Source organism: Salmo salar, chromosome ssa25 (genome assembly GCF_905237065.1).
Source record: "Salmo salar chromosome ssa25, Ssal_v3.1, whole genome shotgun sequence".
Lineage (NCBI taxonomy): Eukaryota > Metazoa > Chordata > Actinopteri > Salmoniformes > Salmonidae > Salmo > Salmo salar.
The window spans coordinates 13999802-14024567 of NC_059466.1; the positions used below are offsets into that span (position 1 = coordinate 13999802).

Sequence of the window (24766 nt, forward strand, 5' to 3'; positions counted from 1 at the left end):
AAAAGTTTTGGTTTTTCTAAAATTCTACATTGTAGAATAATAGTTGAAGACATAAAAACTATTAAAGCACACATATGGAATCATGTAGTAATCAAAATGAAAATATATTTTATATTTGAGATTCTTCAAAGTAGCCACCCTTTCCTTGATGACAGCTTTGCACACTCTTGGCATTCTCTCAACCAGCATTTCAATTAACAAGTGTACCTTGTTAAAAGTTAATTTGTGGAATTTCTTTCCTTCTTAATGCGTTTGAGCTAATCAGTTGTGTTGTGACAAGGTAGGGTTGTATACAGAGAATAGCCCTATTTGGTAAAAGACCAAGTCCATATTATGGCAAGAACTGCTCAAATAAGCAAAGACAAACAACAGTCCATCATTATTTTAAGACATGAAGGTCAGTCAATACGGAACATTTCAAGAACTTTGAAAGTTTCAAGTGTAGTCTCATGAGAACAGTCACAGGAAATGAAGACCCAGAGTTACCTCTGCTGCAGAGGATAAGTTCATTAGAGTTACCAGCCTCAGAAATTGCAGCCCAAATAAATGCTTCACAGAGTTCAAGTTGCAGACACATCTCAACATCAACTGTTCAGGAGACTTTGTGAATCAGGCCTTCATGATCAAATTGCTGCAAAGAAACCACTACTGAAGGACACCAATAAAATAAGAGACTTGCTTGGGCCAAGAAACACAAGCAATGGACATTAGACCAGTGGAAATCTGTCATTTGGTCTGATTTGGTCCAAATGTGACATTTTTGGTTCCAACCGCTGTGTCTTTGTGAGACGCAGAGTAGGTGAACGGATGATCTCTGCATGTGTAGTTCCCACCGCGAAGCATGGAGGAGGAGGTGTGATTGTGTGTGGGTGGTTTGCTGGTGACAGAATCATTAGATCATTTGTTTTGGTACTGTCCGACCGCAAGGCATTACAGAGGGTAGTGTGTACGGCCCAGTACATCACTGGGGCGTACACACTACCCTCTGTAGTGCCTTGCTGTCAGATGCCGAGCAGTTGCCATACCAGGCGGTGATGTAACCAGTCAGGATGCTCTCGATGGTACAGCTATATAAACTTTTGAGGATCTGAGGACCCATGCCAAATATTTTCAGTCTCCTGAGGGGGATTAGGCTTTGTCGTGCCCTCTTCACGACTGTCTTGGTGTGTTTGGACCATTCTAGTTTGTTGTTGATGTGGACACCGAGGAACTTGAAGCTCTCAACCTGCTCCACTACAGCCCCGTCGATGAGAATGGGGGCGTGCTCGGTCCTCCTTTTCCTGTAGTCCACAATCATCTCCTTAGTCTTGGTTACGGGGGATAGGTTGTTATTCTGGCACCACACGGCCAGGTCTCTGACCTCCTCCCTATAGGCTGTCTCGTCGTTGTCTGTGAACAGGCCTACCACTGTTGAGTCATCTGCAAACTTAATGATGGGCAAAACGTGAGAGTCTCCCCTTTCCATAGAGTGGTCATAATAGTTTCTAGGTCAAAACATTTGGACGCTACAGATGTTTTTGTGAGAAGACACATTCTCGGGATGTCTCACGGTCTAACAAACACCGCTCTAGCTCTGCCACCGCAAATGTGGAAGTGCGACAACGGCGGATACTGTGGATTGAGACGCAGTCCAATGCAAAACAGATATCTCTAGCTTAAATGTACGGATTGTGATGGGGATTTTTGTATTATGTTACTTAGATTAACAGTATTTTTGGAATTGACGATGGAAGAACTTACTGTACCTGGAAACCATAGCAAGACTCGTGCCAATTCCAGTGGCAATAGTAGTTTTTCAACCAAACCTGGACCAGACAGATCTACTGGTGGATCGGAGTCGGTGTCATCTCATTCTAGATTTCTTAACAGGGTTTTTTCATCATAGCGTTTCAAGTCATCCAATAAAGCCTGGACAATTTGACTTCCATCACCATTTAAGGTATCAATACGACTGTGCAGGGAGTATAGTAGATTGTATAGTAGATTCTCTGGCATGGTATATTTTCCTGTTTGTATGCATTTGTATGTTTCTGCTGCTGTAGGTCAGGTCTGTGTCGGTGTATAAGCCTCTGTTTAGATTACTGTAGCGTGTTGCAGCCCCTGGGCAGCCAGCCAGACCTTTGCAGGGCTATTGTTGGATGTCATGCAGAGAGCCAATCATAATGTCTGCTATATGACTGGACCAGGCTGCTGACTGTCTGTCAGAGAGGACACTATAACAAAAAGACCACTGACCTTATCTCTCTCCTGTTTAGACTCAGACACACACATTGCTGCAGGTGCTTTAATCATATTGAACTGAACTTTGGTTTGAAATGCACATGGTAGGCTTCATCTCACAGCCTCGTATAAAAACTGAGGGAAAGCAACTCAACAAACCTTGGGGACTGTCGAGAAATAGTCAAATAATTATTCAAAGCAACGAAAAGAGACCCAATTTGTCATGATGGATTGTATGGCAAGGGGCAAACCTGTGTTAGGAGCGCAATACAAAGACAAACATTCATCACAAAGTGACATGCCTTTCTCCCTGGCTGAAAGTGGAGCGTTTTGAACACTGGTTTGTAAAAAGGGCTATTATACAGTCCTCTCTACACAACAAGAAATGACTTGATTTATAGCCCCATGCTGATCTATGGACACAACTTTCAAATGTGTTTCCAATAACCACGTCTAATAGGTGCCAGATTCTATTAACAGATCCACACATTACAGCGAAAGGTTACACCCATCATACCTTTCTTTTCACAATCACTTTTTTCAATGGACCTACAGAAACAATTTTTCCTTAACCTGAAAGACCAGTCCAAGTACTTAGTCGATTGAACAAGACTGTCAATTATATAAAGGACCTGTTTTCATGAGTGTATTTTTCAGCTATTCAGCTATTCCCCATTCTAATATTGTGTTTAATAATTCTCTGTGAGCCTGGTTGTTGCCTTACATTTTCAAAACATTATACATTCCCCCTGATGTTCAATGTTATATGGCCTTTTTTGGGTCAGCTTTAATATTTCAGATATATTGTGGCTTACATCAATGTAATTGTCCACATCATTTCCAATCCCTCATATATTTTTTTCTAAATACACACTACCAGTCAAAAGTTTGAACCTACCTACTCATTGAAGGTTTTTTTTTATTTAAAAAAAAACTATGTTCTACATTGTAGAATAACAGCGAAGACATCAACATTATGAAATAACACATATGGAATCATATAGGATCCAAAAAAGTGTTAAACAAATCAAAATATATTTTATATTCTTCAAAGTAGCCACCCTTTGCCTTGATGACAGCTTTGCACACTCTTGGCATTCTCTCAACCAGCTTCATTTGGAATGCTTTTCCAACACTCTTGAAGGAGTTCCCACATATTATGAGCAATTGTTGCTGCTTTTCCTTCACTCTGCGGTCCAACTCCTTCCAAACCATCCTAATTGGGTTGAGGTCGGGTGATTGTGGAGGCCAGGTCATCTGATGCAGCACTCCATCACTCTCCTTCTGGGTCAAATAGCCCTTACACAGCCTGGAGGTGTGTTGACGGGCCACCCCTAGGTGGAAGGGTAGGTAACAACACATATGCCATGCTGATCCTCAACACGGGGGGCCCTCAGCGGTGCGTGCTCAGTCCCCTCCTGTACTCCCTGTTCACCCATGACAGCATGGCCAAGCACGACTTCAATACCATCATTAAGTTTGCAGAAGACACAACAGTTGTAGGCCTATAGGGAGGAGGTCAGAGACCTGGCAGTGTGGTGCAAGCATAACACCCTCTCCCTCAACGTGATCCAAGACAAAGGAGATGATTGTGGACTACAGGAAAAGGAGGACAGAGCATGCCCCAATTCTCATCGACGAGGCTGTAGTGGAGCAGGTTGAGAGCTTCAAGTTCCTTGGTGTCCACATCACCAACAAACTAACATGATCCAAACACACCATGACAGTCGTGAAGAGGGCACGACAATGTCTATTCCCCCTCAGGAAACTAAAAAGATTTGGCATGGCTCCTGAGATCCTCAAAAGGTTCTATAGCTGCAACATTGAGAGCATCCTGACTGGTTGCATCACTGCCTGGTACAGCAATTGCTTGGCCTCTGACCGCAAGGCACTACAGAGGGTAGTGCATACGGCCCAGTACATCACTGGGGCTAAGCTGCCTGCCATCCAGGACCTCTACACCAGGCGGTGTCAGAGGAAGGCCCTAAAAATTGTCAAAGACCCCAGCCACGCCAGTCATAGACTGTTCTCTCTACTACCGCATGGCAAGCGGTACCGGAGTGCCAAGTCTAGGACAAAAAGGCTTCTCAACAGTTTATACCCCCAAGCCATAAGACTCCTGAACAGGTAATCAAATGGCTACCCTGACTATTTGCATTATGTGCCCCACCCAAACCCTCTTTTTACACTGCTGCAACCTCTGTTTATCATATATGCATAGTCACTTTAACTATACATTCATGTACATACTACCTCAATTGGGCTGACCAACCAGTGCTTCCGCACATTGGCTAACCGGGCTATCTGCATTGGGTCCCGCCTACCACAACCCGCCAACCCCTCTTTTATGCTACTGCTACTCTCTGTTCATCATATATGCATAGTCACTTTAACCATATCTACATGTACATACTACCTCAATCAGCCTGACTAACTGGTGTCTGTATGTAGCCTCGCTACGTTTATAGCCTCGCTACTGTATATAGCCTGTCTTTTTACTATTGTTTTTTTTCTTTTCTTACCTACCTAACACCTTTTTTGCACTATTGGTTGGAGCCTGTTAGTAAGCATTTCACTGTAAGGTCTACACCTGTTGTATTCGGCGCACGTGACAAATACACTTTGATTTGATTTGATTTGACCCCACAAGTGTCAGGGGACTCGTCTGAAGTCGATACCGTCGATGTGCCAATTTCTGTTTGTAGCATCCAAACCGTTTGGGCTACAAACTAATGTGACCGAACTGTGGAAAGGGGAGATTCTCACAAACATGCTGGTTTTCTCTGTTTTGCTCTACAACCCTGACAAGTGTCACCGGTTTTAGAAAATGAAGTACAGTATGAAGGTAGTTTTGTGCCTACCCAAAAAAGAGGGTAAATATGTGTAAAAAAAACAAATATTTCCTGAGCTTTTTTATATCTCATAGATATAGGACAAACACTTCAAAACCTTGTTTTTCGAAATTATTTAGTTTTTGACTGTATTTTTTGCCATTATGAATGTGTTATTCAATGTGTTTCTCTGGGCTATAGTAGCACAAGTCAAATTCAATATTTTATCCAAAACAAAATATTATATCTTTTTTTTATACCTAAAGGGATCCTAAAATTCTAAACCAAATAGCTAAATGATCCATAGTATTAAACAACTTAAAACAATTCTAATTCCAACGGCTTAGACTTTTAAGAATTAAGGCACATTCTGTTCTTTGTTCCATTATGGCCCCCAGTCTCCAAACACTTAGACGAGTCAATCACTTAGCTATGAATTTAAAAGAGTAACCTTTTATTGCCATTTTACTTAATCAACTTAAAATTGCAATGTGTCACCTGTAGGCATTGCTTAGTGAAATTCAGTGGCACTGGAACACATAATTACACTGTAGGACTGTTAAAGTGAGTCTGTTAGAGCAGTTCAGACCATACTTCCTGTCTGCTGCTGTGTACTCTCTCTCTCTCTGTTTCTCTCTCTCTCTCTGTTTCTCTCGCTCTCTCACTCTCTCCCTCTATGTTTTTCTCTCTCTCTCTCAGCTTCATGCTCCCTAGCTCACCCCACTTTTTGCTGTTGACTTCAGCCCGCTTCCATGGCAACTAAATGCCCCTGTCTCTCAATCAAGTTGAATTTCATTTTGGACATTTTAGATGCCTTCAATTGCAGCAATTACGTTTGTATTCAAAAAACACTATAATGAGAAATATTATTAACACAATGTAATTTGGCTGTTGAGTCACCTGCATGTTGCTTGGAATTTGGCCTGAGTTTTGGTTGTAGTCACTCAGGCTCGCTAAATCTTCTGGCAATGAACTCTTTCATGGCTGGACTACTAATGCTACTCTGTACAGTTAAGGCTTAGATGCATTGGATATTATTCTCATTGAATTAGGTCTAGCACTGCACATTGTAGAAAAAAATAAGGCACATTTTCTGTCACTGACTGCAGAATCAGGGACAAATGTAATGTAAGATTTTAATGCACTGGGACATAATGTAGCTGAGAATTCATGAGACATAAGCTTAGAAATGGTTCAGTCTAAATAGCCACTAGAGGACTTTATGTTTTACAAATTGCCAGCTGAATGTGATGTCACATAATGAAGTCCTCCCAAGTAAAATTTGTGCTGAAGTCAGGAAAGAAATGGATTGGAAAGTGACCAACCGCATGGTTTTTTTCACCAATCAGTGTCTGTATGTGTGTGTGTGGCAGAATTGCTGGCAGACCTTGTGCTACTGTGATGTATTTGTCCTCCACTGCTGAAAGAAAGCCCCTCTTTAGTGTTAACTTTTCAAGTTGACGAGAAATGAGGTGTACTTGCCCTATGTTTTATACAAGAAAGAATGGGCTTTCCAGGTTGACTTGTGGGGTTTTGAGTGGAAAGTTACAACAGAGAGCAATAATAACCTTTCGTCTCAAATACATTCTTAGGTCAGTTTATTCAATAGAGGAGATAATGTATATGGAATGCAAATAGGCTGAATAACTCAGTGAATGGAATATAGTGTGGCTCCACAGAGAAATAAGACATTTACAGTTGAAGTTGGAAGTTTACATACATTTAGGTTGGAGTCATTAAATCTCGTTTTTCAACCACTCCACAAATGTCTTGTTAACAAACTATAGTTTTGGCAAGTCGGTTAGGACATCTACTTTGAGCATGACACAAGTAATATTTCCAACAATTGTTAACAGACAGATGATTTCACTTATAATTCACTGTATCACAATTCCAGTGGGTCAGAAGTTTACATACACTAAGTTGACTGTGCCTTTAAACAGCTTGGAAAATTCCAGAAAATGATGTCATGGCTTTAGAAGCTTCTGATAGGTTAATTGACATCATTTGAGTAAATTGGAGGTGAACCTGTGGATGTATTTCAAGGCCTACCTTAAACTCAGTGCCTCTTTGCTTGACATCATGGGAATATCAAAAGAAATCAGCCAAGACCTCAGAAACAAATTGTAGACCTCCACAAGTCTGGTTCATCCTTGGGAGCAATTTCAAAACATCTGAAGTTACCACGTTCATCTGTACAAACAATAGTACGCAAGTATAAACACCATGGGACCACGCAGCCGTCATACCACTCAGGAAGGAGACGCGTTCTGTCTCCTAGAGATGAACGTACTTTGGTGCGAAAAGTGCAAATCAGTCCCAGAACAACAGCAAAGGACCTTGTGAAGATGATGGAGGAAACAGGTACAAAAGTATCTATATCCACGGTAAAAACGAGTCCTATATCGACATAACCTAAAAGGCCACTCAGCAAGGAAAAAGCCACTGCTCCAAAACCGCTATAATAAAGCCAGACAACGGTTTGCAATTGCACATGGGGACAAAGATGGTACTTTTTGGAGAAATGTCATCTGGTCTGATGAAACAAAAATAGAACTGTTTGGCCATAATGACCATCATTATGTTTGGAGGAAAAAGGGGGAGGCTTGCAAGCCGAAGAACACCATCCCAACTGTGAAGCACTGGGGTGGCAGTATCATGTTGTGGGGGTGCTTTGCTGCAGAAGGGACTGGTGCACTTCACAAAATAGATGGCATCAGGAGGAAAGAAAATTATGCGGATATATTGAAGCAACATCTCAAGACATCAGTCAGGAAGTTAAAGCTTGGTCGCAAATGGGTCTTCCAAATGGACAATGACCCCAAGCATACTTCCAATGTTGTGGCAAAATGGCTTAAGGACAACAAAGTCAAGGTATTGGAGTGGCCATCACAAAGTCCTGACCTCAATACTATAGAACATTTGTGGGCAGGACTCGAACAAGTATGTACGCGCAAGGAGGAACCTGACTCAGTTACACCAGCTCTGTCAGGAGGAATGGGGCAAAATTCCCCCAACTTATTGTGGGAAGCTTGTGGAAGGCTACATGAAACGTTTGACCCAAGTTAAACAATTTAAAGGCAATGCTACTAAATACTAATTGAGTGTATGTACATTTCTGACCCACTGGGAATGTGATGAAAGAAATAAAAGCTGAAAGAAATCATTCTCTCTACTATTATTCAGACATTTCACATTGTTAAAATAAAGTGGTGATCCTAACTGACCTAAAACAGTGAATGTGTACTAGGATTAAATGTCAGGAATTGTGAAAAACTGAGTTTATATGTATTTGGCTAAGGTGTATGTAAACTTCCAACTTCAACTGTACAACACACTGAGAGCGTCTTAGATTGATGCTTTCCTACTGCTAGCGTAGGAAAACAGGGGGCCAGAGGGAGAGCAGACTGCATTATTCACAGCGAAAGGAGAGAATAAGGGAAGGATTAAGGGAGAGAATGGAAGTACAGTAATGACTGTTTGATGAAGGGAAAGTGAGGATAAGGCAGGTATAGAATAGAAAGATTGAGAGGGGTTTCTGATGGTAATCACTGCCAAAAAGGAACAATATAAATTGTCTGAGATTCTAGGAGATTAAAAACAATTTGTCTTTTAAACAGACATGGGGGACAGGTACTGTTGGATATTGAAGAGTTCAGCATGAACAGGACACTATATGTGAACACTCTATCTACTGATATGAATCAGTTTTATTTTTACAAGGCGCAGAAGTTTACCATCATTTTGATGCTAATTCTAAAATAAGTTTCTATAGTACTTGATCATTATGTAAAACAAAAGTTGTTTTAAAACTTTTGTACTTTCTACATGGAATCGGTTCTCTTACAGTTGACGCCAGTTTAAACCAGTTTTCAAAGCCCAGACCAGCTTTAATAGAAAACATGTTTTTCAATGTGTGATAAGCTGTCGATTCCAGTGCCTACGCTAGAATACTGCGCTGCTGTGCAGCACACCAACTATTGTAAGGGAACACACCACAATCTCACCATCTTCCACTTCTGGTATTAGCTATATATCATGAGGCCTACAGACTGATTTTATCCAGGTAGTATCTGAGACCTTAATTTAGTCAGGTTAATGTGTCTGTCTGGTGGCAGGACACTGTCAGTCTGTTTAAAGGCAGATATATATGTTGAGAACAGGTTTTCACCCATCACCCGTACTTGCCAGAATGAAACCAACCTGTGACCAACCCGGATTTGTAAAGCATTGATTATGCCTTGATACTGTATGCTATCACGTCCTGTGTGGGTGGGTAAATATATCACAAATGTAAGAGCAATGATAACCTAAAAAAATCCATTATACAGTGCCTTGCAAAAGTATTCATCACCCTTGCCATTTTCCCTATTTTGTTGCATTACAACCTGTAATTGAAATTGATTTTTATTTGGATTTCATGTAAAAAAAATCAAAACGTTAAAGTGGTGCATGCATATGTATTCACCCCCTTTGCTATGAAGCCCCTAAATAAGATCTGGTGCAACCAATTACCTTCAGAAGTCACATAATTAGTTAAATAAAGTCTACCTGTGTGCAATCTAAGTGTCACATGATCTCAGTATATATACACCTGTTCTGAAAGGCCCCAGAGTCTGCAACACCCCTAAGCAAGGGGCACCATCAAGCAAGTGGCACCATGAAGACCAAGGAGCTTTCCAAACAGGTCAGGGACAAAGTTGTGGAGAAGTACAGATCAGGGTTGAGTTATAAAAGAATATCTCATACTTTGATCATCCCACGGAGCACCATTAAATCCATAATTAAAAAATGTTAAGAATATGGCACCACAACAAACTTGCCAAGAGAGGGCCGCCCACCAAAACTCAAGGACCAGGCAAGGAGGGCATTAATCAGAGAAGCAACAAAGAGACCAAAGATAACCATGAAGGAGCCACAGAGCTGGGCTTTAATCAAATCAAAATCAAATCAAATTTATTTTTATATAGCCCTTCGTACATCAGCTGATATTCTCAAAGTGCTGTACAGAAACCCAGCCTAAAACCCCAAACAGCAAGCAAAGCATGTGAAAGAAGCACGGTGGCTAGGAAAAACTCCCTAGGAAAAACTCCCTAGAAAGGCCAAAAACCTAGGAAGAAACCTAGAGAGGAACCAGGCTATGAGGGGTGGCCAGTCCTCTTCTGGCTGTGCAGGGTGGATAATATAACAGAACATGGTCAAGATGTTAAAATGTTCATAAATGACCAGCATGGTCAAATAATAATAATCATAGTAGTTGTCGAGGGTGCAACAAGCACGTCCGGTGAACAGGTCAGGGTTCCATAGCCGCAGGCAGAACAGTTGAAACTGGAGCAGCAGCACGGCCAGGTGGACTGGGGACAGCAAGGAGTCATCATACCAGGTAGTCCTGAGGCATGGTCCTAGGGCTCAGGTCCTCCGAGAGAAAGACAGAAAGAGAGAATTAGAGAGAGCATATTTAAATACACACAGGACACCGGATAAGACAAGAGAAATACTCCAGATGTAACAGACTGACCCTAGCCCCCCGACACATAAACTACTGCAGCATAAATACTGGAGGCTGAGACAGGAGGGATCAGAAGACACTGTGGCCCCATCCGATGATACCCCCGGACAGGGCCAAACAGGCAGGATAGAGTGGCCAGAAAAAAAGCCATTGCTTAAAGAAAAAAATAAGCAAACATGTTTGGTGTTCTCCAACAGGCATGTGGGAGACTCCCAAACATATGGAAGAAGATACTCTGGTCAGATGAGACTAAAACTGAGCTTTTGGCCATCAAGGAAAACGCTATGTCTGGCACAAACCCAACACCTCTCATCACCCCGAGAACGCCATCCCCACAGTGAAGCATGGTGGTGGCAGCATCATGCTGTGGGGATGTTTTTAATCGGCAGGGACTGGGAAATTGGTCAGAATTGAAGGAATGATGGATGGCGCTAAATACAGGGAAATTCTTGAGGGAAACCTGTTTCTGTCTTCCAGAGATGTGAGACTGGGATGGAGGTTCACCTTCCTGCAGGACAATGACCCTGAGCATACTGCTAAAGCTACACTTGAGTGGTTTAAGGGGAAACATTTAAATGTCTTGGAATGGCCTAGTCAAAGCCCAGACCTCAATCCAATTGAAAATCTGTCATATGACTTAAAGATTGCTGTACACCAGCGGAACCCATCCAACTTGAAGGAGCTGGAGCAGTTTTGCATTGAAGAATGGGCAAAAATCCCAGTGGCTAGATGTGCCAAGCTTATAGAGACATACCCCAAGAGACTTGCAGCTGTAATTGCTGCAAAAGGTGGCTCTATACAGTATTGACTTTGTGGGGGGTGAATAGTTATTCACGCTAAGTTTTCCGTTTTTTTGTCTTATTTCTTGTTTGTTTCACAAAGTGGTAGGCAAATGATACAAATGATACAAACCCCCAAAAAACAATTTTAATTCCAGGTTGTAAGGCAACAAAATAGGAAAAATGCCAAGGGGGGTGAATACTTTCGCAAGCCACTGTACACTTCAGTACCAACCACCTTTTCTAATGCATAGATGCAAAAGCACACCACAGTCTATTACCTCCATACTGTCTGACATCTTTGAATGTCTGAAAAATATGAGGACGTTATACAGTATATGAGTGTGAGATTTCAGTTGACTCAGTAATAGCACCATGACAGCAGTTCATTATTTTCCCCATAGATGCTACCATTTTCACTCCAGGGAGCTATGTTCCCTTCACCAGCATATCACTCTGTCATAGAGAGCAGGCGGACAGAGCATTGCCAAAGCCAGAGCTGCCCTGGGCCAGGGAGACAGAGAGCTCACACCATCACTACCTCTATTCTACTAGTAATATTATTTCTTCCTGTTTTAGCTTTAAAGGGACATTTGTCCATGCAAGTTTAATGCCGAGGATAATACATAACTGCAAACACATGAGTCGACTGAGAGAAATCTGTTCTTAAACCTAAAATATAGGCTAGACATCTAAATTGATTCTTATTTGCATACAGCTGTAGACACCAAATGGCACCCTATTCCCTATATAGTGCACTACTTTTAACCAGAGGCACCCTATATAGTGCACTACTTTTGACCAGAGTCCTATGGGCCCTGTTTAAAATCAGTGTGTTATATAGAGAATATGGTGCCATTTGAGACGCACACATACAGTACTGTTGACTTACACTGTAGTCATTTAATCAGTTTGATACCAAGGGGGCTCTTTAACCACATGATTTGTTTCCATGGAGAATAGCCCGAGATGCAAATCACCAGGGGCTCATTCTGGAGCATTTGCTCTCATAAATAGCATGCAGGGATGTGTCCTCAGCTCACTGTAGTGTCATTAAACAGGTGCTTGCCAAGGTCGCTTGTCATATGCAGGAGCATAACAAAGTGCCTGTAATGTCTCTGTCTGAGGCAAAGATTTAAAGCAAGAATTAAACAGACAAGCATTTTGAAATGAACACCTTCCTTATGGGCGGCAGGGTAGCCTAGTGGTTAAAGCATTAGTAACTGTAAGGTTGCAAGTTCAAATCCCTGAGCCGACAAGGTACAAGTTTGTCATTCTGCCCCTGAACAAGGCAGTTAACCCACTGTTCCTAGGCTGTCATTGAAAATAAGAATTTGTTCTTAACTGACTTGCCTAGTTAAATAGAAAATAGAAAATACTGCCTCAGTGTAGGTCAGAAGATATTTGTCCTGGTTCTTTTCTCTCTCTCCCTCCCTCTCTCTTTTTGATGGATTAAAAGTCAATCGTTTAAAATATATGCCTACTGGATTGGAAAAATGTTGCTTGTAAAATGCTTTTTCGTGACAGATGGACAAAAAGATCAGGTCAGATCAATCATGTTGATTTTGTGTTCTCGCTTGTTGCCTGCGCGCTCTCAGTATAGTGCAGTGTTCTAATAATGATATGGGTTTCATAAGGTGGAAATCTGAAAGTCCTTTGATGGGCCACTTTCAATGTCACTACTTTAATACGCTTTTGTACTACAGATTTCATGTCAAATTGAGCATCTCAGTTATATATTGAACATGCAGTATTTTTATGTGGTCTTGTTTAATAAATTAGGTCCATTCTGTTAATACCCTTACGAAAGAAGATTGCAGCCAGAGTGCAGTATAACTGCAGTGCACTGCAGTATAACTACAGTTAGAGTGCAGTATAATTGCAGTATGCTACAAATACTGCGTCCATAATAACACTGTTATTTTTACTGCAGTAATTATGCAGTGAGACTGCAGTTCAACTGCAGTACACTGCAGTTCTTCTGTAATTAACTGCGTCCAAATTACCACAGTCGACTGCAGTTCATGCACTTTTACTGCAGTTTCAAAACGGCAATCTTTTGTAAGGGCAAGGTTGAAATTGGAAATGTGTGTAGTAGAGTCTTATAACCATTTACTACCTCTGACCCATCATTAAAGTGTTTTGTAAAGCATAAGGGCATGCCTATAAAGTGGGTAGTTTTATGCCAAGTATCCCGAGTGTAGCCAAAGCACTAGCAACATGCACTTTGTTTTAGTCTGTTGTGGCTAAGACAGTAATTGCCCAATTATGCCAACTGCAGATATTTCTAAACTTGCTCCATCACAACCACTTATTAATAAGAATGTAAGCTATATGACTGCACCAAATCAATATGTAGTGTCAGTTGATCTGTGTTTAGTGAAGATATTATAGGTTTGGTGTCAGAGTTATTGAAATACACTGAATGGGGATGCACTCTTTCCAGGACCTCGGGAGGATTATGACACTTTGCAGTTGGCAGCATTTAACCATTTCCTTACAGCGTTAGTGTAAGGCCTTGTGTAAGAGATAGTGATTCAATCAGACTTCATTCTTTTAACCTCAGAGTAGATTCTCTCTCAGGACTTCTGATACAGGTACTTCATTCTAGAAACTGAAATGTATAGACTTCAATTCAATTAGCCATCCAAAAGATCAATAGACTTGTTCAATGTCGCCGAGTTGTTTTTTGAGCAGCTTAGAACTCCTAGAATTCTGTATAAGCATTTTCTTATAAAGTGCACACTCCTGTGTTAAAGCAAAATGTAGTCTAGATCCAGTACAAAGACATAACTCTTATCAAATGCTGTTGGTTATAACTGCTGAGTACTGGTTTTAGAGAAACTCTAACACTGCCTTTTGCTAAAACGTTGTATTATTTTATTTAGCAGAAGGGTGTACATTCTGATTCTATTAAGACCTATCTGTTTGTTCTGGCGTTAACATGTTCTTTCTCTATTTTTCAGATGTAAATGGAGAAGCAGAAGTGTCAAGAAGAAAAACAGGACATCTGCACGGTTGCAAACCGGATTTGCGTTAAAAGGCAAACAACAACATCCCATCACTTTCCTCTAATGCAATCCATAACTGACAATTAATGTCAAGCAGCACATCGGTGCAGCATTATGCTGCCTTGCTGGAAGAAACACTGCTAATGGAAAGAAAACCTTATAAGATTCAATGCATTAAATACATATAAATGCAGCAGAATGCCTTCAAAAGTCTCATGCTTGTACGTGTTGACAGTCGTTTGCTGGGCAAGTGCTCTTTGGTACTTGGGTATATCCCGCCCGACATCCTCCTATGTCAGTGGGCAGATGTCTTTGCCGATCCGGAAGACTGTGAAAACCCTTAAGAACACTACGTTCAGCAACATCCGGACGCGAACGCTGAACCCACACGCCTTCGACTTTGTCATCAACGAGCCTAAGAAATGTGAGACCAACACGCCCTTCCTGGTCATCCTGATCAGCACCACACACAAAGACTTTGATGCTCGTCAGGCCATCCGGGAGACCTGGGGTGATGAGAGCACCTACAGCGACATCCGCATCATCACCCTCTTCCTGCTGGGCCGCAACACGGACGCCGTCCTCAACCAGATGGTAGAACAGGAGAGCCAGATCTTCCACGACATTGTGGTGGAGGACTTCATAGACTCATACCACAACCTCACCCTCAAGACCCTGATGGGCATGCGCTGGGTGGCCACCTTCTGCTCCCAGGCCCAGTACGTCATGAAGACAGACAGTGACATCTTCGTCAACATGGACAATTTGGTCTACAAGCTTCTGAAGCCCACCACCAAGCCCAAGAGGCGGTACTTCACGGGCTACGTCATTAACGGCGGTCCCATCAGAGACATGCGCAGTAAATGGTACATGCCCAGAGACCTGTACCCCGATGCTAAGTACCCCCCGTTCTGCTCGGGCACAGGGTACGTGTTCTCAGTGGACGTGGCTGAGCTGATCTATAAGACCTCTCTGCACACCAGACTGCTCCACCTGGAGGATGTGTACGTGGGACTGTGTCTGAGGAAGCTGGGCATCCACCCCTATCAGAACAGTGGCTTCAATCACTGGAAAATGGCCTACAGCCTGTGCAGGTACCGTCGTGTTATCACTGTCCATCAGATCTCACCGGAGGAAATGCACCGAATCTGGAACGACATGTCTAGCAAGAAACACCTCAGATGCTAGTGGCACCTGAGGACAACTCAACTTGGACTCTTCTTCATTTTCTGACAGCATTAGTTCTCTGTAGGCTACTAGCATACTACTGAATCCACTCTGTAGCTGTTGGGTGCATGAAGCTTGTAAAGCGCATGTTCTCATTCAAACACACACCAAAATAGTCTTGTTGCTAGTCATTTTGTAATCTGTCTAGAATTCCAACTATACACTTCACAAACTCATTTTGATGAACATTTACTCTCTAATGTACATTTTTTAAAGTAACATTTACAAGTGAAACCAGAGAGTTATTATTGAAAGAAAAAAACAATTTATTTGTCAGTGTAAATCTATCTACTTTATGCCAAGTCCTCATGCTGTTTTGGGGGATGCCGGTATTTCCTTACAGCGGGACAAAGCCTCACCCACATCATGTCTTATCCCTCCTACCAATCTTATGGCTGGTCAACTACTGTACACACAATAATACATACAATTTGAAATGGCAAATAACGCTGCAACAATGACAACAAACATAGACCAAGTGTGGATGTTGTTGGTTGTTTTCATATTGTTGCCATTTATTAAGAAATGAAGACATCTCTGCTGGATGTACTTCAACACTATTGGTAGTGATGTTCACTACTGCAGTGTTCGAAACTACATGTGTGGGTAAACAGATGCTATACATTTTAATTTGCCTGGGTATTTTTTGTTTAAATATTGGTGTAAATGTAGGCTAACTGCCACTTCTTCGGGAAAGAAACATTTCGATGTAATTTATATATTTTTTTACTCTATTATTTTTCTTACGGTGTACTTTAAGTAATCAATGGTGTCATGCTACAGGCTTCTGATAAAACTGGCTTCTATTACTTTATACTGTACGTAGAGAGCTGATTCATTAACAATTCATTACCGCTACCAAGTCTCAACAGGCATAAATATCATCTTGTGCAAGTGACAATTTACATAGTAACAACTATCTACATTCACAAATGAATGTATTATCATGTGTATTTGGAATATCTTTACTGAAGCACTGCTATTGAAGCAATGGGAAATAATTATATTTTCTAGAACTTGGATGGCTGTTATGGTCCAAATGTAATTCAAGTATTTTTTTTAAGTCTAGTATTATACTGAACAAAAATATAAACCCAAGATGCAACAATTTAGAAGATTTTTCTGAGTTACAGTTCATATAAGGAAGTCAGTCAATTTAAATAAATAAATTAGGCCCTAATCTACGGATTTCACGACTGGGAATACAGATATGCATCTGTTGGTCACAGAGACTTAAAAAAAAAGGTAGGGGCGTGGATCAGAAAACCAGTCAGTATCTGGTGTGACCACCATTTGCCTCATGCAGCGCGACACATCTCCTTTGCATAGATATGATCAGGCTGTTGACTGTGGCCTGTGTAATGTTGTCCCACTCTTCAATGGCTGTGTGAAGTTTCTGGATATTGGTGGGAACTAGAACACGCGGTCATACAAGTCGATTCAGAGCATCCCAAACATGCTCAATGACTGACACGTCTGGTGAATACAGTATGCAGGCCATGTGGAAGAACTGGACATTTTCACCTTCCAGGAATTGTGTACAGGTCCTTGTGACATGGGGCTATGCATTATCATACTGAAACATGAGGGGATGGCGGTGGATGAATGGTACAACAATAGGCCTCAGGATCTCGTCTAGGGAATTCTGTGTATTGAAATTGCCATCGATAAAATGTGATTGTGTTCGTTGTCCGTAGCTTATGCCTGCCCATATCATAACCCCACGCCACCATAGGGTACTCTGTTCACAAAGCTGACATCGGCACACGCTTGCCCACACGACGCCATACACGTGGTCTGCGGTTGTGAGGCCATTGGGACATCCTGCCAAATTCTCTAAAACAACGTTTGAGGCGACTTATGGTCGAGAAATACACATAAAATTATATTTTTTATTGTCCCCAGCAGAAGGTGCACCTGTGTAATGATCATGCTGTTTAATCAGTTTCTTGATGTCCCACACCTGTCAGGTGGATGGATTATCTTGGCAAAGGAGAAATGCTCACTAACAGGGATGTAAAACCAATTTGTGCAAAATAATTTAGAGAAATACGCTTTTTGTGCGTATGGAACCATGGGACCAACACCTTTTGCGTTTATATTTTTGTTCAGTGTATAAGCTATTGTGACATTTGACTGTGAAAGTTTAAAGATCCATCCTGAAGAGGTTGTTGTGATATACAGTATGTTTTATTTACATAAAAAAATATAGATACTTATAAATAATAAAACCTATTCAATGCCTTGTATACTTGTTGACCCTAATCATGCATTCATGTCGATGCCATTTGTTTTTGGTGTTTAGATTTGTTGAATTACATGTATGGATTTTCATGTTCATCAAATGTTTTGTATTTGTCAACATACTCGAGTACCATCCACAAATTACTCCCAGCAACAAATATTTGTTTTTATATTTCCATGTAAATGTGTGCATTTGTAACATTTTTAATTTTCAGTGGCTCTAGCCAGTTTAACTCCCCTTGGGGATCTGCCAAACATCCACATGCCACATAGTGTCACTTGGCAGACTGTTCCCGACAGCAGTGTATCTGCCAGATAGTGACATTGCCAAATTCTGTAACTTGTTTATAATAAATGGAGGCACTATTTGGCTGAAAGGATTCCTCACCGTTTCATTGCCTCTTCCGTATGTACTTGGGATGTGGGAGGAGTGTCCTTCACAAAGTTGTCCAAACTGTTCTAATTCATTTCCATTAGGACAGGTATTCCCATTAGGACAGGTATCCCAGGGGTACCCGCAATGCCATCGGGGGTACGCCAAATAAAAATGTGATTCACATTTTTTTTTAAATAAAAAATTAAAACCATCTAGTGTTCAGCGAAATAACAACACAATGTCAAATACAGGTATCCTAGTCAAATAATTAACATCCAATCACATTAACCGTTACTCTCTCGGTCCGTATGTAGCCAAACGTAGCTGCTGCTCATGTTGGTATCTGTACTGATGGCGCAAAAGCCATGACAGGGAGACATAGTGGAGTGCTAACACGCGTGCAAGCAGTTGCTCCTGACGCCACTTGGGTACACTGCAGCATCCACCAAGAGGCTCTTGCTGCCAAGGGAATGCCTGACAGCTTGAAAGACGTTTTGGGCACTACAGTGAAAATGGTTAACTTTGTTAAAGCAAGACTGCTGAACTCTTGTGTATTTTCTGCACTATGCAATGATATGGGCAGCGACCATGTAACACTTTTACAACATACAGAAGCGCACTGGTTATCAAGGGGTAAAGTATTGACACGTTTTTTTTAAATTGAGGGACGAGCTTAAAGTTTTCTTTACTGACCATAATTTTCACTTGTCTTACCGCTTGCATGATGACGAGTTTCTCACACGACTGGCCTATCTGGGTGAGGTTTTTCCTCGCCTGAATGATCTGAATCTAGGATTACAGGGACTCTCCGCAACTATATGCAATGTGTGGGACAGAATTGAGGCTATGATTAAGAAGTTGGAGCTCTTCTCTGTCTGCATTAACAAGGACAACACACAGGTCTTTCCATCATTGTATGATTTTTTTGTGTGCAAATGAACTCAAGCTTACGGACAATGTCAAATGTGATATAGCGAAGCACCTGAGTGAGTTGGGTGCGCAATTACGCAGGTACTTTCCCAAAACGGATGACACAAACAACTGGATTCGTTATCCCGTTCATGCCCTGCCTCCAGTCCACTTACCGATATCTGAACAAGAGAGCCTCAAAGTTGCAACAAGTGGTTCTGTGAAAATTTAATTTAATCAGAAGCCACTGACAGATTTCTGGATTGCGCTCAGAGTATCCTGCCTTGGTAAATTGCGCTGTTAAGACGCTGATGCCATTTGCAACCACGGACCTATGTGAGTGGATTCTCGGCCCTCACTAACATGAAAACTAAAATCAGGCACAGACTGTGTGTGGAAAATGATTTAAGACTGAGACTCTCTCCAATACAACCCAACATTGCAGAGTTATGTGCTTCCTTTCACACCCTTCTCATTAACCTGTGGGGAGTTATTCACAATTTTCAATGAACAAATAAGGTTTCATATGTAAGATGGTTAAATAAAGAGCAAAATTATTGATTATTATTATATTATTATTTATTACAAAAACTCACACTCATTCTAATGTTTAATAAATGTATCGTATAGTGTGTGTGTGGCAGGCTTACAATGATGTCAAAAAAACATTTGAGAGTGCGCTGACCCTGGTGCTAGAAGGGGTACACAGCTGGAGGTTGAATGTTTGAAGGGGTACAGTACTATAAAAAGTTTGGGAACCACTGCATTAGAACATTGTAATGTTTTACAATCTGGACAGGATTTCTTCAGTCAGTTAACTTTTAAGAAAATCAACATCTATTGTAGTGAAAATGAAAACCAACTCAACACAACATTAGTTTTAATAATTGCAATTCATTTTTATTTGTTGCTCCTCTGCAGAAATGTTTAATCGGCCGATTACAGAAAGGGAACAAAGATAATATGCAGAAATGGTACACATACTGTACATAAAAAACACAATCATTTACCTATTCAAATAACGTATTTAGTACAAGTTAATATTTATTTTCCACTTCAATTTAGAAAATAATTATAATTTAGAGCTACTGTACTTGTTTGGACAAACAAATGGCTCATCAACCTTTCAATAGTTGCCTTTGGGTTTCGTTTGCAGATGCATTGTTATACAGTACATTTCAGACTAATATATTTAGGAAAAAACATCTTGTAGTGTAGTAAGACAGAGCAAGAAACTACATTTTTCAAGATTTTGGCCTAGATTTAATCAGATCAAGCATTAACCGTCGGTAGCCCACACCCACATAGCTGATGTATCTGGAGGTGTCATAAGTGTTACTAAGTTGGTGCTGTCAAATCGGTGAGCAGCTGCTCTTGATCATAGTCACGAAGCCACACCCGTCCCACTCGCATTAGAAGTTCAGAATGAGAAAGTGTAGGCTATATAGATATGACGACGCTCAAATAGAAAATCATTAAACGATTCATTTCTACCAGTCTAATCGAGGTGTAGATGACATCTCACATTCCAGTGTTCGAAATTGTAAACGAGGCTGCATGGCATTTCTCTTAATGTGACTTGGTGCCACCAATGGCAATGTCCGCTTTAGGTATAATGCCAGCAGCCACTTGTGGATGTGACAGCTCTACCGCAGTTCCACCTCCGACACCAACAAAGCAACCGCTATGCGGATGCTGGCTAAAGCGGATCTGATCGAATAGAGCCCTTTATCAATTCATTTGGCTTCCGAAAACACATCAGCTGAAGCATATTACAGGATTATGGTTTGTGTCATGTTTCAAATGACCATTGTTGTCTGACGACAAAGCATACAGGTTAAATTCTCATTACAATTCATAACGTGAGTCTCCCAGGGCTAAGCATTGTTTTGTCAGGTGCATATACTCTGCCCCAAAAGTGCATTGTAGCTTGTCCTTAAGAGGATAACTATTGACTTGAGAAAATACTACCATTGAGTTGTATCACTGCTGGAATATACAGATGTATGTTTGTGAAATGGTCTTAAATCAACCAACATAAACAAGTTCTTCTTTTCGCGGTCTCACACATTACCTACGTTCTTAGGCACAGATCAATGAACAAGGCACCTCTATCATTTTTAGGCATCAACACTGTCATATGAATAAGCAGCACATTACACACAGCAGCATTCAAGTTTCACCTATCCTTCACTTTCAACGAAAACGGGTCCCTTCAATGTATTGGTTTACGTTCATCTATACACAGTACAGTTCATTCCTTTTACAACGTTCATAATGTTATCATGAAAATGTGCTTCTTCCATCAAATGAAATCTTACATTCTACAACACAGAGCTAAGGGAAACATTTCTTGATCTCAAATGAGTAGTCTGTGAAATGGAAGTTGAAGAAGCAAATATTTGTCACCATGACAACATAACGGTGAGAAACAAATAAAAGTTTATAATTTCAATAAATAATAGTAAGAGCTTCGCTGAAAGCAAAGTAACATAATAAAAAAAACACAACCCCTAAGCCACTTTGTTTTATCCCCAGCTATTACCACCTGAGAACATCTTTAGTTTTCTTGGCTGAATCCTGTTCCGTGCACATGACCTAGCCTGGGGGGCGGAGGGGGCAGTGAGCCAGTGGCAGGGCGGGGCGGGAGGAGCTAGCGGAGTGGATCTGTGACAGAGCTGGGCATCGGGGCAGGGGAGAATGGAAGAAAGGAAGGGGCGTCTGTCTGACTGTCTGCTCTGACCTGACTCCTCCATCTCACCTGCTATGGCAACGATGAGGAGAGCATCAGCTAACACTCAGCTGGGCGAAGCCAATCAACTTCACGTTGTCTGGGATCTCAGTGTCATCACAGCCAGAGACCTGATGGAGGAACAGATCAACAAGGTTGGTGGGGGCCATGAAATCCTAACACTTGCGTGCACAACAACATTACCAGACATAATCCAACACCCAATGAACAGCTGTACCCCAACACTAAGGATTGGTTTTGGCACTGATCCTACTTTAAGTAGTAAGCCACTATTTAACGGATTAATATTATTTTGACCTCTTTTGCTCTTAAAATCCTATAAACCAAGAAAACTTGAAGTACAGGAGATTTGTCTCCTTGTTACAGGGCCACGAAGACATGAGAGCAGAGTGGAGGAATTACAGTCCTTCAAAAGATAATTTGCCAAATGAAACATTTACGGCGAGAGCTTTGAAAAGTATCTACACTATTTCACCTACAGCCAAGGTGGTAGAACAATGTAATTCCTCCATTTGATAATAGAAAATGCTTCGTATCACCCGTGACGACGTCTTTAACAGCTCTATTAATTACTACATCAAGGTATCGTTCATTACTGTTGTTACTAGAAATCATGTGACACAAAGCAATGTAACATGCACAAAGACAACTGTAATTTCCCTTCAGGTATTCATTTAATCTAATAACTAATAATATTCTGATGCAACAGCTTCTACTGTGAAGGGTTGCAGTGCAATCTACCATGCTCTGCTTTGCACTGAGAAAGATTGGATATGTTCCTTGTTGAAAGCTCTATGACTATGTTGCACAGGTCTGTGTTGCATTTAATCAGGACGATATAGGCATCCTGAGACCTGGGGGGTTTTCACTGCCAGGAACAGCTAAAAGTGATCCAGAAGTCTCACAAAGCTCCCTATCATGTTCAAGGCTTTTTGTAAATAAGACACGCCGTTTGAAAAAAGAGAATACAACAAACAGAGAATTATTTTGTCTTCACTTGAGTTATTGGCATGGCTAACTCCACAAAAGCCCTTTCAGAACTAGAGGAGCTTTTGCTGAAATATAAGTGGTATTTTATTGATAGTTCATTAGCGAGTGAGTGCGGCTAAATATGGCTAAATTCTAAACTAGTTATGCTCCTATGCTGACCCACACAGATGCCTTATTACTGGCCAGACGCATTCAGATTGGTTTGAGTGCAGTCTCTGAGAGGCAATTGATGTATATTTTTCACATCGCTATCCCCCTGGAAGTGGTACAGCGTGAGTCAGTGGCCTGATGTCTGCCCGCCACCAGCAATTTAGAGCGGAGAATGGAGAGAGGTTCTGTCACTCCCCGGATAGGCTGGTGGGTCTATCCTGTGGTATAAACCCTCTTGGTAAAACGTTCGGGAATTGTTCTCTGAGCGAAGATAATTATTCTCACTGTCGGCATGTGTAGTGAAACCACAAACATAGTTCAGTGTTTTTAGTCGATATTTGGAGTTGAGTGGCTGTGTGTGATTTCGTGTCGTCTGGAACTGGAACACTGTGTTAACAAATTGAAATGGGAAAGTGCTCTGGCCAATATATTTAACCAGCCATGCCCCAGCCAGCAGCACAGTCTGGATGCTGCTGCACTAACCCCTCTGATGCAGTTCTGCACACCAGGGAGTATCTCCAGCGGCATTCACCAGCTGCTGATAAGACGTACATGGCAGAAAGGTCAAAGAGTGATGCACTGTGACCAACCGCACAGATGTTGTTTACCTCATCCACACCTTCCAAAAGGGTGCTAAAGAATAGCCCTAATATTACAGCAAACCCACCGGGAGTGGCATTAATTGCTCCCTTAATTCCTCTCTGTAGAGAATTTGCATTGTTCCGCTCGGTGTCGATCAATCACATAGTGGTGTGCACAGAGGGAAGCATATGTGCAGATTAGGAATGTCAACCATCAGTTATTTCACTTAGAGGACAAAGTCAGTGCCGCGACACTGTCATCACAGATTTCTCCCATTCTCTAGCGCCACTGCTCATTTGGGATTTGAATGTGTCAGTATTTCCAGACACCACCACCCTAAAGCATTGTGACTTAATTGGTGTTAGTGAGACATATTTTCTTTGTATGTTGAGAGTTACGGAAGTCAATCAATCTGTGTGATGTGACGTTCTGGTTTTTGGAAGCGTCCCTCTTACTTCATGTACCGTAGCCAGCTTGAGACATGAGGTGGTGTGACATTTATCATCTGGGCACTCACCAGTTTAAAGGTCAACACTTTGTAGGTAGTCGGGTCATCTACAATTTTCTGAAGGTTAGCAGCAACTGAAAGGTAATGTCATATATAGAGTATGTGTTACTAATGTTATTGCACAGTCACATCAGATTATCTACCATAGATCATATGATGAATAAATCAACACTGTACATCGCTGCTCTTATACCTCTCATTGACTTTGAGAGGGATATGATTATTTTGAAAACACCAGTCCTAGGTCAAATACATTTGTCAAATACGTTTAAATACTTGAACCGCACTTGATTTAGTTCGCCCGGTAAAATAGTCCCAAATGTACCAACTCCGAGTTAAATCAAGCGCACCTCAAATACTTTCAAGTATTTTACACGTGTTTGACCTATGTATGGAGGATACATGCTAAGCATGTGGGTTTAAATAAGCCCTGCATTACATCAGAAAACAAGGATGAAACGTTTACCGACAACAACATCGTGTCCATTGACAAGGCCAGCTGAGAATAGTTCCTGGGAAACCCCATCGGCAGTGTCTATGGAGAGAATAACATACAACATTAGAACCAGGTGAAAAGTTAACATGTGACATACAGTACTACAGTCGTGGCCAAAGGTTTTTAGAATGACACAAATATTAATTTTCACAAAGTCTGCTTCCTCAGTTTGTATGATGGCA

At 41.3% G+C, this 24766-nt stretch overlaps 2 protein-coding genes across 4 annotated transcripts in view; one reads left to right on the plus strand and one right to left on the minus strand.

The window, feature by feature from the left end:
* The window catches only part of LOC106586201 (beta-1,3-galactosyltransferase 1), a 119908-nt gene extending 101707 nt beyond the window's left edge, over window positions 1-18201 (plus strand). The window contains exon 3 of the mRNA XM_014173207.2: window positions 14306-18201. Coding sequence (XP_014028682.1) covers window positions 14549-15538 — 990 coding nt within the window. The 5' untranslated portion in view covers window positions 14306-14548 and the 3' untranslated portion in view covers window positions 15539-18201. The remainder of the gene's footprint in view (window positions 1-14305) is intronic.
* Window positions 18202-19980: 1779 nt separating this feature from the next.
* The window catches only part of LOC106586202 (STE20/SPS1-related proline-alanine-rich protein kinase), a 34241-nt gene continuing 29455 nt past the window's right edge, over window positions 19981-24766 (minus strand). For 2 of the 3 annotated variants that reach the window (XM_014173209.2, XM_014173210.2), the window contains 3 exons: window positions 24555-24623; window positions 24098-24162; window positions 19981-21968 (listed from right to left, as the gene is read on the minus strand). In XM_014173209.2, coding sequence (XP_014028684.1) covers window positions 21894-21968; window positions 24098-24162; window positions 24555-24623 — 209 coding nt within the window. In that variant the 3' untranslated portion in view covers window positions 19981-21893. The remainder of the gene's footprint in view (window positions 21969-24097; window positions 24163-24554; window positions 24624-24766) is intronic. The other variant, XM_014173211.2, reaches the window with a different exon arrangement.